Source organism: Meleagris gallopavo, chromosome 1 (assembly GCF_000146605.3).
Source record: "Meleagris gallopavo isolate NT-WF06-2002-E0010 breed Aviagen turkey brand Nicholas breeding stock chromosome 1, Turkey_5.1, whole genome shotgun sequence".
Taxonomy (NCBI): Eukaryota; Metazoa; Chordata; class Aves; order Galliformes; family Phasianidae; genus Meleagris; species Meleagris gallopavo.
The window spans coordinates 160,932,790-160,949,380 of NC_015011.2; the positions used below are offsets into that span (position 1 = coordinate 160,932,790).

Consider the following 16,591-nt stretch of genomic DNA (forward strand, 5'->3'; position numbering starts at 1 on the left):
AGGGTGACGGAGCACTGGAACAGGCTGGCCCAGGGGGGTTGTGGAGTCTCCTTCTCTGGAGATATTCAAGTCTCGCCTGGACGCCTACCTGTGCGACCTGGTGTAGGGAACCTGCTTTGGCAGGGGGGTTGGTCTCGATGATCTCTAGAGGTCCCTTCCAACCCCTACAATTCTGTGATTCTGTGATTCTGTGATCATCAAGTTCAACCAGAACCGAACCATACTACCCTAACTAAAAACCCTCTGCTAAATCATATCCCTGAGCACCACATCTAAATGGCTTTTAAACACATCCAGGGATGGTGACTCAACCACCTCCCTGAGGAGCCTATTCCAGTGCTTAACAACTCTTTCCATAAATAAGTGTTTCCTAATATCCAGCCTAAGGAATAGGAATATCCAACCTAGGAATAGTATCTCCCTGACTACTCCAGCTCTGTCTGCTATCCTTAACCCTTCAGTTTTGAAGGACACTGCCCCAAACTGATCCTATATTGTATGTAAGGCCTGACAATGCTAAATAGAGTTGATGCGTTTCTTGATGTTTGTTACAAGTAACTCTTCTTATAGAAATGACAATAATTTCTGTTCTTCCTGAATTACAAATATATTTTTCATTCAATACTTTTCTTTAAAATTTAATTTTTATGAGCCATCCAATACTTTTATAAAAAACTGCTCATTAGCTCATAGTTTCTTCACCTGAACAGTTGATTGCTCCTTCTAAATGCAGAATTTTGAATTATCCTTACTGAATTATGTCCTATTCATTTCACACATTTCTCTGATTTGCTAAGATCCTTTTAAATTTTAATCAGGCCTTCAAAAATGCTTGTAGAAACTACGAATATTCAAAGATTCAGTAATGTAGTCCCTAGTGGATTGACCAAAATACTAATGAAAACAGCAGAACAGTGCCCCAGTCTCCAGTTACTGGGGAACTCACGATGGGCTAATGGTGGGGGTTGCTGTGATGGATACAAGGTTATGTTGTAGGCCAGCAAGGATGTGAGTCTTCCAAACTTAGGAGGACCGTGTGTTTCTAAAATCACAAAGTTTCTAACAGACCTCCCCAAGGAGTGATTTAACAATTGTTTTTCTTGTCATTAATTTGCTCACTCTACTAGTTTGTGATGAGACAATTCATGCTAAAGTGACTGCCTGAGGCTCAGCACTTGCAACTAGTCTGAGCAATGTTGTTGGTTTTCACATCGCCTCAGACTTCCCAAGCACGTGGGTCAGCCCCTTTCCTACAGCCCTTGGAGAAGACTTACCTACATCCACCCAATAACATCTTTTAGACTTTTTCACTTCCCTGTAGGAAGCTTCCTTCAGGTTGTTCTTCCTATAAATAAGCCTGCCTCAAGGAGCAGAGCACTGCTGTCCTTTAGCAAGACACCACTGCCTGTTGGCTCTGTGGGATCAACAGGGTCTTTCTGATTTCCCTAGGTGGAAAGTCATCACGTCTTCACTGTTACGTACAAATTATTGGCCACCATCTTCAGGGAGATAAGTACTGTGCTCCATGCTTCTTCGGAGTGCTGCAATCAGCTCCAGTGCTCTTCTGCCTTGGCCAAAAACCTGGGGAACTCTGGGCACAGCGGGGCTCACTGTTATGGTCCTGGTTAGAAACATTATGTTTGACCCCAGGGAGACTGTTGAAGGAAGTCATCAGTTTCCCATAGGCAGCACTGAGATAAGGCAGATTTGGACATGAGTGATTTGGGGCAGGTAATCCAGTGAGAATTTTGGTGGGCTAGATCCATCCTGCTTTTACTGACCTGCCCCAGGCTGAGCATCAAGCCAAAGGTAAGGTCACTGTGACACTCCAGCTCCCAGCCAGGTCCCTCACCTCATGAGGAGACTTCTACTGCATCAGTACAGATATTTGCTGAGCTAAAGGGAAAGTTTAATGTCTTCATGTCTTCCTATTTCTACCACCCAAGAATCTAGTCTGTGAGTTTTCTAGCCTAGAAGTGCTCCTCTAATAACCTGCAGGGAGACTGATCACCTCTATGAAGACTGGTATTAAAGCTTAGATCTATTACTCTTGAAGGGATAAAATATTGAACTCCTTGAACAGATGTCAAGAAAACTCACACAGTTTGAGGTGTAAAGTGCTTTTCTTGTGTGTTTTGCATTAGTGCTGGAGCATTTGGCAAGCTCTCTGGAGGACGAAAGAAATCAAAGATGGTAAATTGGAAGCAGATGTTAATGTGAGGTGTGGTATCCTGAGCCTGGAATTTCAGTCATATCAAAGCACTTAGCTAACCAAAGTCCTGAATCTTACTCAGAAAGCAGTTCAAAATTACTTTAAAATACTCTACCATGGATCAAATAAAACAGCAAGGAGAAAACATTTTTAATTGTATTATTTTGCCTATTTTTTTTTTTCAAGACACTCCTTTAAACACCACTTTTCTTAGTTCTAGAATAAAGGTGAATCAATCTTCCAAATGTTAAAAGAAGATTACGGGTGCATGTAAGAGCTGATTCTCTGTGAATGGTGAATGAACCATCAATGCTTTCATTGTTTTTAGTCTGCCAAGATTTTAACCACATCCTTCATTATCGTGAATGAAGGACCAACTAAAACATGAATGCAAATATCTAGTGGAAAAACAGAATATCACAGAATCATAGAATCACAGAATGGCCTGGGTTGAAAAGGACCACAGTGATCATCCAGTTTCAACCCCCCTCGCTATGTGCAGGGTCACCAACCACCAGACTAGGCTGCCCAGAGCCACATCCAGCCTAGCCTTGAATGCCTCCAGGGATGGGGCATCCACAACCTCCTTGGGCAACCTGTTCCAGTATGTCACCACCCTCTGTATATATGTATATATATATGAGCAGTTTGCTTTTACTTACATGAAATCTGGCTAAGTACTTATTTATTAGATGTAAACCATTGGAAGACATGATTTCTTTCTCCCCCACTATAAATATGTTATCATGAATAATAACAATGGATCGCATTCTACATTTTTCTCACATTCATACATTAATATTGCTAAAAGCCTCAATGCACATGGCTAATGCCATAAACTAGAGAGAAATTAAAGTAGAGATAGAATGTCTCTAATAGAATGATATTTTGCGACATACAAAAAGAAGGACAGTGCAAAAGAGCCACCAGGTCATTAATAACATCTATACTTCTCTTAGTTATATCTTGTGTGGAGATTTGTGCCTGAATTTCAATGTGCAATATTCTATCTAACCTAATATTCTCTCCTTAATAATCGAGTCTTTATGCAACAAAAAGCATGGCAATTGCTGAGGTAAAATCCCTGTCTGAACTAATGCTGTTTAAAATCACTCTACCAAATTTACAGAAAGTGTATCAGCCAGAATTAGTTTGTACTGCTATATTGGTTTTGAACAGCAGTGATATGGAAGATGGCATTGATGACTAAGGTAGGTTACAGCACAGGGCAGTGAAATTACTGTTGGTTTTATCTTTAGTTTTCATATGCCGAAAGTAAATTTTATGCTGAGAAATAATAGTGTTATCTCTTTATATAAATCTTGTATATAAGCTGTAAATTTTGAAGATGAGACAGCCATCTACTTCTTATAAACACTGTGCCCATAATGTCAAACAGTTTTGGACGTGTGGTGTGAGATGGTAGGATAATCCACAATTAAAATGAAAACAACATCCTTAAATTCAGCTGATTCATGCCGGCTTGTAAGATATCTGCCTTTTCCATAACTCTTCCCAGACAGCTTTTTATTTTAGCTTTTCATGCTTTCATGGAAAGATGTAATTGTGGCATCCACCTGTCCATACAACTCATTTCCTGCCAGTCACATTCTGCTAAATTTTCTTCTAATTTTTTTGCTAGAAGATGAACATTTTCATCTATTCAGCCAGTTATAATAACACTAGGATAAAAGCATAAGTCCTAAAGATAATTCAGTTTCTCAATTTGAGATTAGGGTAGGAGACAAAATGACTGTTGTCTCCTTGGCATCTCCTTTACAGAGGACACAGTAGAGGCCAGCTCACAGGGGGAACCACGAAGCCCTGGGGAACCAAGATCAGTTTTGCTGTTCACGGAAGTATCTTCTCTAGGAGCAGTTGTACTTCAGTGAAAGAGTAAGCAGTACTTGAAAAGAAGGAATAATAATGTGTGTACCTTCTACTGAGTGTCCCTTGTCCAGCTGAAACCTGCCTATCAAATCCAGAGAAAACACTTCCAAATTACATTTTTGCAGTCAGGTAGAAAAAATAATTCATTAGACATGTACAATTGTCATCTCCTTAGTAAGGCTTTCCTGCAAAACATAGGGAAATTAGTATTATTTTAATGTGGTACATTACCATGAACGTTGTATCCCAGAGCATTCTGCAGCTCCATGAAGGTATTTCCTTGAGCTCCAAACTGCAGCAGCTCCAAAGAAATGGCCACGCTTGCCGGGGAAATGACCAAATTGGTTCTGTTGTCTGCTTCAGAGGCACGGCGATAAAGATTGATTGCAAATTCAATCTTCAGGTCCTTCAGCTCATCATAGGAGATGCAGTTGCCTTTGGTTGAGCACCAAGTAAGGATGAATGCAAGGAAGACAATGGGCAACATGAAGGTGAGCTGAGAACGCACTCCACCAGATAGTCATACCTGCAATTAATAATAGAGGTACTTAGACAATTAATGATAACTGGTAAAGCATCTGCCCACGTCTAGTCAGTAGCGGTTGCCATTAAAAGATAAGGTGTAGGGGCACACTGACTATTGTTGGCTAACAAGAATCAAGCTTTTCTAGTATGCTGTACCCTTATAGGATGGTTGGTCAGTGCAGCACATGGAGACACAGTGCTCCTCAATTAATAAAACAGTGACCTGAACTGTGAAGGTACCCCTCCGTCTCTGCTCTCCACACTGCCCAGCACCCCCAGCTCCTTTCCATCCCCAGCAGAAAGGAGTCACTTCCAGCACTTCCCAAAGGAGAGAATTTGTTCACATTATATTAAGACACACTTAGATTTGTATTTAAAGGAAAAATGATAAAACAACAAAATAGCTTCTTTCTTTTTGCAGAATTTCACTTTTGAACAACGTATGCAAATACCTTTAAGGAAACACTGCAACTTCTTTCACTTGAGGATTTCCTACAAATCTTTCTCTGCGCCCTTTGCTCTAGAGATCACCTAGATCACAATTCTTTGCATTTACTCACAGTTAGCTCTGTTAAATTGTCTTGCCTTTCTGAGTCCTTCTGGGTGTCTGAATTGAAGCTATGTACGCCTTGTCTCCTTCTTTAATAGGTAGTGGAGTAAAGACTAAGTCATGAGACTGCATTTAAAGGGATAGTCAGTGATCAGAGTCTCTGTCGGCGATGTCTGTACCACTCTGTCCAAATTCCTGTAGGCTACAAGCTCTATAGAGAGCCAGGCAAAGCAGCATGCCACTGACCAGCAAATCCAAGGCAAGGAACAAAAAGGTACACATAGAGATAGAGCTGGCAACTGCCTTCCAAGCACTACCCCAGCCTCATGAGGCTTGTGACCTACTGGTACCGACCAAGGCATCTCCTATCTCTCTTCCCACCCCCTCCTGCTTTTATATGAATTCCATTGATTCCTCTGCCACAAAGGGGAAGAGAAAGGGCTCACTGTGTACCAGGCACGTAGCTACTTTTTCCCCCTATTTTGAAATCTTATTCAGAAATCCCATGCAATTAAAATGTCTTTATTTGCCTTTTTTTTTCTTTTCTTTTTTTTAATGCCATCCCAAATAGGAAAATTTTCATTCACTCTTTAGTTTCCAGAAGGAAAGAAACAACAAAGCAGTGCCTTAAAGGGGACGAAATGAGGGTGGGGTTGCTTTGAAATGAACCAGGAGCAGAACAGCTGTGGTGGAGACCACTCCAAAGATCACTTTAAACAGAGTTTCAGTGGTTCATGGCTTTCTTCATGTGACAGAATCAAACCCTGCTCATCATCTACAGGTTCAGCCTCACAGCCTCCTCACAGCCACACGAGGTTGTGGTCTAGAAGAGTTTGTAAAGCTACAGCTCAATGAACTTCATGGTTTGGCATTATACAGATACCTGGTTATCTTAAACTGTACAGCTCTGTTGCATGTGAGAAAGAAATCACAAGGACAAAGGTCACTGCAACCAAAAAATAGCTTTTAAGCCCTGCTGTTCCACCTTTAGCAGTGGAGGAGCAGTGACTCAATTGAATTAGGGCCCAAATGAGAACAACAACAATGATCCTCCTTTTCTGTTCTTATGTTGATCCTCTCCTGCTGCTTTTAGATAGTCACAGAATAGGTCCTGGTACAGAGGGCTGCCTCAGGATCCAGGGGTTTGCACCACATTCCTGTTAGGACCACAGGCATAGCTGTAGGTTCTGCCATCAAAATCAGTACTGAAATTCATACTGAAAAGTGCACTTGGACTTAAGAGTTTTGCTGAAAGAGGATCTCCCTACTAAAGTTGCTAATGGTGCCACTGGGTTGGAGATGTACTCAAAAGGAAGTAAGCTGGGAACACTGAATGGCTTCTTGAAGGGCTTGGCACCATCATTGTTTAATGTGTTTCAGGTCACGGATGAGGACTGGTTGGATGGGACCCTGGGCAGCCTGGTGCCAGGTTGGTGACCCTGCATGCAGCAGCGGGGTTGGAGCTTGATGACCCTTGAGGTCCCTTCCAACCCAAGCTATTCAGTGAATCTATGATTCTACAACTGCACAGTTGTCTTGGTGTGGTGTTCCCAGAAGCACCAGAACATGAGGCATTTCCTCTGTGCCCTTCCTGATATTCTCCTGTGGAATAATTAAGATTTGGAAAAAGGATAGTGAGCCCCTGATGGCTTTAGGCATTGCTATCAAAAATTAATATTAAATTTTCACCTGGCATAAATTAAGCCAATGTTGCTCTTCAGATTTGGGGTAAGTATTTATGGAACATAAAACTGAAAGTTGGGCCCAGTATAAATATGGTGGAACACAGCATCGTTTCTGTGGAAATCAGAGCAAAATACGTTCTGTTTTATCACAGAAGGTCTCAGAAATTGTGTGTGTGTTTCAAACTTTTCCTCCCTCCACCTAATTTAGGAAAGGAAATCCAGGGAGGAACCTGGTCAGCAAAAGTAATGTTTATTAACAAGGAAAGGAGGACTTAAGAAAACTAAAAATAAATCAATGTTGTTCAAAGGAAGTGTGGGGAATAACAAATGTTCTTTAACTATAATTAATGAAAGCAAGGGGATGATATGAACATTTATCGTGATTAAGGATAGATCCAAAAATTTACACTCCTTCAATTTAGCAGCCTAAGATTTGAGTTTCTCTTTCCCAAACAGGGACCAAAATCTTGGAACTGGGTGTCCAAGGAGAAAATGGAGCCCCATGGGGTTTATTAGAAAACTGTGCTTGTAAATCTGGAAGCCAGACCCCGAGCTGCTTATGTGAGGGTGGTTTAGAGGGCACAACTCAGGGGCTGTAAACCAACCAGGCCAATTACAGAAATTTCATGTCAAAAAATAAGGTGTCCTGGATCTGCAGAGGTGGTAGGGTTGGGCCACTGTGGAGAAAGGGTTTCTGGTTGGTTATTTTTTACAACTTTTTAGGGAATTTTGACTTATTTATGTCCTAGCTTAGACGTAATATCCTTCTCTGAGTCTTCATCTGGATAAGAATCACGAGGTCCTGAGGAAACTATTGATAAATTTTGTCTTTGAAAAAATGGAAAAGCTTATTTTTAAGAGAGTAATTGATTTGTCCCGCTCCTCAGGAACAGAAAGAGAGAAAAAAAAGCTGTCTTTTGAGGGTTTCTTCTTGACATTGAGATCACTTAGGCTGCCTCTGAGGGCAGTGAGGAAAGGCACAGACTGGAGTTGTTTGGAGAAGACAAGGCACGGATGGCAATCTGGAACATATATACTGTGGTGAGGGCGATGCCTTTGGACTCTTCTTCCCCAGTTGCCTCTCCTACAAAACTGGAGTTTTCTCTAGTGTGATATTTGTGCTCTAGCAAAATTGATTCTAGCTGTTGCTAGACTACTTAGAAGAGAGGGGCAGCAGTTCTGCTTTTAGGTTCCGGTCAACTTGGGCTCCTGCTGCATTGCCTTTCATAGCAATTCAGGGCAGAATATAGCCTACAGACAGGCTGCATGAAGCAGATGTTTCTCTTCAGAACCCCCTCATTTGCTTTCTTGCATCGGGGGAGTCTCCAGCAATCTTTCTTTCACTCCAGCACAACCGTGGTATCAGCAGAATTACTGTACTTCACCCCCTTTGTAAATGAGAATAAGATTTAGCCTTTAATCAATGCCATTTTTTTGTGTGTGCACACTTTAAAATATATAACCCTTGGGAAATTAAACTGAATCCAAACCAGCTTGCCTCCTGCTTACGTCTCTGATGCACTAGAGAGCTCTCACACCAAAATACACACACATTTGCTCAATTAGGAAGGAGATTGTGCTGAATTTCAGGATAAGAATAATCTGCATCATCTTTTCAGAATACAGAGTTTATTCTGTGGGGAGGTGGTTAGCTGCAGAGCCTCAAAACACCTAGCTGAGCAAGTTCAGATGAATTTGTTTACTGCTATCCACAAGCCACATAAAAACAACTACTGCCTCTGCCTCCTGCACTGCTCCCCTGTTGGGGCTTGAAGATAAAACCTGGCTTTTCAAAGGGTGACCACTGCAGAGGTTCTCTTTCAGAGAAGCTCAGCAGAACAAAGTGTGTTTTCATTTTCCTGTATCACTACTGCTGTGAGTAGAGCAACAGAGCAGTGATTTTATAGCACAATGTTGAGGTTTGGAGCTTTCTTCCCTGTGAAAAACCCAACAGGCAACATGGGTGCCCTGTGAGGTGTGAAGGCTGATGGGCTAGCATTGGAAGACTGGTCCTATAAGCTGCTCAGGCTGCCCAGGGCCCCATCCAACCTGGCCTTGAGTGCCTCCAGGGATGGAGCACTCACAGATTCCCTGTGCCAGGGCCTCACCACTCTCTGAGTAAAGAATTTCCTCTTAACATCTAACCTGTATCTCTCCTGTTTTAGTCTAAAATAATTCGCCCTTGTCCTGTCACTACTTACTCATATAAAAAAACATTTTCTCTCCTGTTTATAAGCTCCTTTTAAGTTCTGGAAGGTCACAATGAGATCTCTCCAGTCTTCACTTCTCTAGGCTGACAAGCCCAACTTCCTCGGCCTTTCTTCATAGAAGAGGTGCTCCGGCCCTCTGATCTGGTGGCCCTCCTCTCGACCTGATCTAACATATTTTTCTTGCACTGGGGCCCCAAGACTGGTTGCAGTACTTCAGGTGGGGCCTCAAGAGAACAGAGCAGAGGGGGACAATCCCCCCCCTCTCCCTGCTGCCATCCCTCTTCTCATGCAGCCCAGGATACTGTTGACTTCCCAGGCTGCAAGTGCACACTGGTGGCTTATGTTCAGCTTTTCATCCATCAGGACCTACAAGTGCTTCTCAGCAGGACTACTCTCAATGACTTCTTCTCACAGCCCATACATGTATCTGGGATTGCCCTGACTCGAGTGCAACACCTTGCATTTGGCCTTGCTGAATCTCATCAAGTTGATGTGCTCTCACTTTTTGAGAGTGTCCAGTTCCCTTTGGATGACATCCCTTCTTTCTACTGTGTCAACTGTACCGCTCAGCTTGATGTCATCCACAAACTTGCTGAGGATATGCTTGATCCCACTGTCTATGACACTGATAAAGACACTGAAGAAAACCAGTCCCAAGATGGACCCCTGGAGGACACCACTCATGACTGGTGTCCTACCTAGACATAGAGACATCGTCCACAACCTCTGGTTGTGATGATATAAGAGTCTTATGACTCTTCCTCTGTGGCCAGCTGACCCGTGATGGTTGTTATCAGAGATCAACCCCTTTGCTGTCTGCAGGAGCTCAGAGGTGCTGCATCAGCATGTAGAGAGTTTACTTGCCAGTCTGTGAAATGTCACCTCTGCCCTGAACTGTTGCCCTTTTGATATCTGTATACTTAGAGCACATGTGGGAGGGAGATAGTCCCAGCACCAGGGGCTGGTAGAAATTCACACTCAGATAAGGCAAGCCAGTGAGCCATAAGCAGAGTTGGGGAGCAGCATGGTGGCACATTTTTCTCCAGCTGGCTATCTGAGCTGACAACTTAAATATATTTGCAGTTGACACGGAATAGAAAGTGTGGTAAAAGCTGATTTGAATTCAGATACCTCCCACCCCCCCAAATGCTTATCTAACTGACTATTACAGTCTCCTACAATTCCAAATAAATGATGCCAAGGAAATGACACTGAAAGTGGTCTTCATGTGAGCATGTTGCCAATGCAGTTTCTGCTACTGATCTTGCTGGGATTACAAGGAACAAAACAGAAGATGATAGCACAAAGATGTTTATCCAATTGCAGAGCTGAATTCTCATAAGAAGCCCAGAAAGAGGGATTTGACTGAGTGGGCAAGAGACAGATGATATCAAATGGAAATCTTCACAGTGGAAAAATACTATTTTCAGGGTGGTTCTGCACCGACCAGTTCATCATCTGTGGTTTTACCTATCATCTGGCCTGAACCATCCAGGTGTATCCAGGCTGAATGATGCTTTGCCAAACTTAGAGCAGACATATCCTGCTCCTGGTGTTCATTGTTTCTTCACCCACGCTTCTGATCCTGTTCACAGATGATGACCTTGTACAACCCGTATTTCTCCAGACCCTCTTGGCCCCCTCTCTTTCCTAAGTAGACATCCGTATTCCTGCCATTCTGATGCGGCCACAGCAGCACTGAAGAGCAGCAGTGTGGGTGCGTGCCCCAAATATCAAGGGCCCAATCCAGCCCTGCTCCACTGGCAGAACCTCACTGGGTTTTTGTGGCAGCAGCAAAGGATCCTTTCAATACCAGCCAGCTCCACCTAGGAAAACTGTAATGGTCCTGCTCAGCCATGACAGGTGGAGGAGGAAGGGTGGGCAGTGGGTGCTTCCCTTTTGCAGGGCAAAACAAAACCTTTATTTTTTGGGAGCTGATCTGCTCTTACAGCTTACACCTGACCTAGCTCATAATCCCTTTTGGTGACATCATAGACATTGCCCCAGTGGCCAAGGTGATGTCACAGAGAGAAGTTTATGACTGTAAATGGGGAATAAGTCACAAGAACAGACGACCTCAAAAGGAGCTAGAGTCCTGTTATTACATAAATGTCCCTTACATAAATGTATCAGTAGCAAAAAAAAAAAAAGAAAAGAAAAGAAAAGGAAGAAGTGGCCAACAATCTATCAGTGTACATGGAGAAATAAATTTGCCATTTTCTCATAGGCCTGAAGGTCCTTTATTAGTATGTCCTGTTTCTAAAAACCATTCTACTACTATTTTCATTCAAGTAGCTGCCCAGTTCTCTTAACCAGCTCTATGATCCTTTCTCAGTTAAAGTATCTGCTACATTAAAAAAGAAGAAATCACAAAGGATCTCCATATTTCAATGTGCCATTAAAATGCTTAGAAATAGTTAAGCATTGAAACAAATTGGAATTTATATTTTGTTGCCATGAATCTATTAAATAATTTTACATCAGCAAGAAAATGCGTCTGTTTTGTAAAGCTAGACTCCATGGGAGTATAATAGAGTGGGTGTAAATGCAAAGCTATGTAATTCTTAGCTGTTGTATTTTTATGATAAATAGGAACAAATAAAATGGAAAACAGGGTACAGTTGTATCCCAGAAAAGTCTTATTGCAGTTACACAACTTATACTTCATAAGCTGAAGATGAAAGGAATGTTCAGAGTCTTTAAGGCTTTTTTTTCTGTAGATGCCTCCTTTGTGTTCCTGGTTGATTATTCTGTGACCAAACATCTGCTACATTTCCTCTGAGAAATTTTGAACTGGATTTTCTAGCTTTGATAGAATGCATGATTGAATGCTTCTTGGGGTAAATAATTTTGCATCAACACTTCCAAGCACAAAGTCTGGATCTTCACTTGGTTTTCACATTATGCAAGTAGACATTTAAGGCACTTAATACTTTCTAACCTCTAGTGCCCTTTTTGCACAGAGACAGGCAGTCAGCAGGGATTAACCTGATCCTAATTAACCACTAACTCTTCTGATATTTGGTCACTGCACAGTAGCGTTCTGCCAGGTACACAGAGGTAAATTGATCTGGATTATCTGCTGGTGCATGTGCTTCTCAGAGGGAGGTCTAGCACTGGCCCTGGGAGTGAGTTACAGGCAGATACGGCTTTAAGCACAGAGCCTAGAGGCTGCTGCGTGAAGCTGGAGGGGCAGCGAGAGGGGAAAGCATGAATTGAAGGGTCTCTTCAGAATGGCTTTCTACCTTGGTTTCTATTTTATACCTAGCTCTTGTCACTCTGGCATTGCTACAAGGCAGAACCAAAAAGCATAGAAATCCAAAAAGAAGAATAGTTTCTTCTTTGACATCAGTAAAAGGACGTGATTATGGATTTAAGATGTCTCCCTTTTTCTTTCCCATGTGCAAGCACCATTTCTGATGGAGGCCAGGGAAGGCAGGAGCTAGGATGTCTGTCATTACATGCTGTCTTCTGTGACTTCAGTATTTCCTTGCAATCCCTGGAGTGAGCAGCTGAATGCCACTTTCCTCATGGAGAGCACAGCACAGCACTGATGGCCTTCCCCAGGCAGCCCCACAGCAGCCTGTAAAGCAAAAGGAGCACGCTGCACAGTGAGCAAGGTGGGCAAGGGAAGACACTTACACTGGCATCTGCAAAATCCTTGAGTCACTGTAGCAAGAGTGCCCTGAGGAGGATGAGGAAGTTTCTGCTCGAGGTATGTGAGGAGATGCAAAAGAACATTCTGAGAAGCACCAGGACCACAGCAAAACACTCAGGCTGATACTTCCCTGGTGTCCTGGTGCAATCTGAAAGCCCGTAACAGCCTCCCTGGTGCCGGATCCTGCTCTCCGCTTGGGATCAGCCCAAGGTGTCCTGCAGCACTATGAGATGATGGCAGGCAAAGCCTTTGGCTGGCTGCCCCTATAGACCTGCAATATTCAGCTTTCTGTGACTGTTCTTGAGACAGCTGAACAGCTGAAGGGACAGCCCTGAACAGGGATGAGTAGTCGTGCTGGAGAAGAAGCAAGGTCAGCTTAGAGAATAAGGACAAGGATAAAGGAGGAGAGCCAGAGGTGGATCAGTAAGTACACTCACGATAGCATTGGCATCCTCCTTCAAATGAAAATATCTCTTTGGTAACTGAAGACGATCAAAGTCAGTGCAAAAAAGGGCAATGAAGTGTTGATTTACAGCAACGTGGGTGGGTTTCTCTTCCTCTTGGTGTCCAGTTCAATGCAATGTGGCTGATTTGGCTGAGAAATGGACTTGCACTGGGGCCCCAATTGCTTTTTGCTTTCTGCTCTTGCTTTCTGCAAGAGCAAATTCTCCCTGGTTATACAACATTGTTTCCCTGCTGACAGTTTTCTACAAAGAATGTATGCATTTATAGCATGCATTTTTATATATTTTTTTTTTTCCAGCAAGGAAACTGCCCTAGCACATATCCTTCATAGGCCTGAGCAGGTTTGTACCAACAGAAACCTGGGCCTAGCATTTAGTTCCTTAACAAGTCAGTACAGCTGTTGAGACCACTTTGTCCTTTCTTTCCCAATGGAGCACCTGAAGGTACCATTTGTCTCTTGGAAGGACAGCTCCCATACCCCTCAGCTGCATTTGGGAGAGAGTTAGCTGTTAAGAATAAGCCCTGGGTTTTTCTACTAGTAGGCACAGCAAATTTCTTTAGTCCTCAGGAAAAAGCTGAAGAAATTATCCACCTGAGTCTGCTGCCAGCGGCTGGCCCTACGCCATCAGTTTCTCCTCCCTGCCTTTCTGCGATGACCCAGCTTTGTTGAGAGTTGTCCAGTCTTCTCCCTTCCTAACCTATCACAAGCTGAGGCTTTGGGGCAGTATTTGATCTCTGTCACCAGGATCTTAATCACAGGAGCAATATTTCTCACCACAGAGTTAGGGCTGAAGATGTTAGATGGATCTCAGTCCCATGGGAATAAGCATTGATTTGCACAGCATCGTCCTACCCACCAGCGCTGGAAAGCAATGCTGCAATCTCTGCCAAGGTTTGCCCACTATCTGCTGAGACAACAGAGAAAGCTGAGCACATAAGCGGCAGAAAAAGCTTGTTACAGAGCCAAGATATGCCTTGCATGATTTTAATGATGAATGTTAATGCTTGCAAGAGGCAAAGCGGCTTGGCTGCAGGCTATTCACAAACTCTCAGTCCCCCTGGACTGTTGCCTCTGTAATAGTGCCTCATTTGTGATGGGACTTCTGGGTCACACCAAGGCAGGATGATAGGATCACCTCTGGGCTCTGGGAAATGACTTTGAAACTGAATTGTTTTCTGTATTGCTGCAGATGTTCCTGCAGGAAACCTCTCAGAAAAGGGATCTTGAAAGGAACTTTGCTGATCCTGAAGCAACTAACAAGCAAACTCACCAAAGAGGTTGGTGGGCTTTCTTCAGTAGTGACTGTAGTGCCTCCGATTCATTGCCTGCGGTTCATCTTTGTACAGATGGCTCCAAATAGAAGATCTGAAAACCAGCTCAAGCTGGAGAAGTAGATGAGCATGTACCCATATGAACAAGTTCTAGGTTCCAGTATGAAGTTTCTTGTCTTCTTTTCTTTCTTTTTTAGATATATCCCTGTAATCCTGAAGCATTCTTCCCTGAGCCACAGCAGTTCTTGGAGGTCAGGAGACTCAAAATAATACCAAGTTTGGCAATAATTTTGGAAAGCTGCCCTCTCCTGTGTCAAGGTGCAGCCTGCTTCTTATCCAGCCATTGGCTCACTGTGATGTAACTGGAGTCTTGCAGAGTCGAGAGTTGGTTTCAAGCTGAGATGCCAAGGCTCTGTAATGCAGGCCTATTTCTTAGAGAAGAATACGTATCTTCTCCTCCTTTAAATCAAAGTCTGATCGGGTTTGCACCTACAAAGACACTATTGTTTTGTTTAGGTTTCTCTGTTGTATGCAGCTTGACATTTGGCCTAGGCTCAGTGTTGTTGCTCCTAGTTTTCCTCTGGGATAGTAAGACCTGTGTGAAGCCATGCAAATGGTACGTGCCATTAACTACAGAATGTCTGCTGGTGTTATAGGTTAATCCCCACATCTGGAGTTGTTCTCTATGCACTTTTGTCCTGAGATGCCTTTCACAATAAGACCCTTAGCACTGTTATATTCCCAGCCCCTGCCAGACGTTTGTTCTGGAAGAAGATGACATTCAACGACTAGACTATCTTGCTTCACCAGAAACTTCATCTGTAATAGAAAAGGAAAAGTGCTAGAAGGCTAATTGCTCTTTCTGAAGGTCACTTCTTCAAGGATACAATGATGTGCTGATTTTGCTTGAGATGTGGCATAGCACATATGCTCACCGCACGACTGTCGTAATTAAATATCAAACATTTATTTCTCAACGGATTTTTTTCTTCTTGCTTAATTTGTATCTCTTGCTGCTTTTCCTGTTAACAACTCTATTAATTAAGAGAAAGTGTCGAAGGACCAGCTGATGAATGAATCATGAAATTAAGAAATGGCTGTTTTTCAGTGTTTTTTTTTCTTCTTTTAGAGATACAACAGCTACATCTGTCTGGAAGCGCACTTGTCAAATACAGGGACATTTAAAATTGCAGTTCCTTGTAAAATAAGATTCTTCTTTATTTGCTGTTTCAAGAAGGGAAAAAAAGTCAAAGTATAGGGGAAAAACAGAGCAAGCAGTTGTCACAGTGTCAAAATTAATTATTTGGATTGGTCCATTTACCTTGGTCTTTATGACCCTCAAGAATTCTAAATACCTATCAGTCAATCATTTATATGACTCAGCTAAATCCCATTCCTCATTAAATAAAGAAATAAGGAAGGTACTGATATGCTTTTCTTTGGGCCTGTCACTCCACAGTCTGAAAATACAGATTATGGCATCTAAAACTATTCTCAAGGGTTTCCTTTTTAAATAGCAAAGGAGCCTTTTGTCCCCCTAAGAATTCCATCGCAATCCCATTGGTGTCAGTTTCATAGAATCATAGAATTATAGAATGACCTGGGTTGAAAATGGCCTGGCTTTCTTGCTGATCCCTCCTGGGATTAATTTCAAATTCCAGCTTCAACAGCAGGGATGGAAGGAGACCGGTGCAGCATGGGAGATTATATTCTCTGGTGACTGTGCTGGTGTCAATAAGCAACAAAAGACTGCTGGGTGTTGCAATGGTGTAATGGAAGGGAAGTTTGGACCAGGCCCTCAGCAATGTGATCTAGCTGTAGGTGTCCTGTAGGAGCTCCTGTTTCCCTCCCTTGCGTCCTCCCTTGAGCTGCTCAAGGAAGTCCTACTGCAGAAACTTTCCAGTTTGTGTAAGACCCATAAAGCCTGTAGGGAGGCAGGATATCCATCAGTGATTGGAGCTGGGTGCATAAGCCCTTTCCAAACTGCTGTGGTTGTAGTACTGAACCAACCACTTCAGAAATTTGATAGATTAGGGAGCTGGATCTGAGAACTCCTCACATGAGTGCCTGCCCATGCACCATGTTGCAGATGGATCATTAGTCTGTTATCAGCAGAGATAGGAA

At 42.9% G+C, this 16,591-nt stretch overlaps 1 protein-coding gene across 1 annotated transcript in view; it reads right to left on the reverse strand.

The window, feature by feature from the left end:
- Positions 1 to 5,729, reverse strand: part of SERPINE3 (serpin family E member 3) — a 22,126-nt gene extending 16,397 nt beyond the window's left edge. Inside the window, exons 1-2 of the mRNA XM_003203312.4 lie at positions 5,188 to 5,729; positions 4,334 to 4,628 (exon numbers count right to left, since the gene is read on the reverse strand). Of these exons, the coding sequence (XP_003203360.1) occupies positions 4,334 to 4,589 (256 nt within the window). The 5' untranslated portion in view covers positions 4,590 to 4,628; positions 5,188 to 5,729. The remainder of the gene's footprint in view (positions 1 to 4,333; positions 4,629 to 5,187) is intronic.
- Positions 5,730 to 16,591: the final 10,862 nt, after the last annotated feature.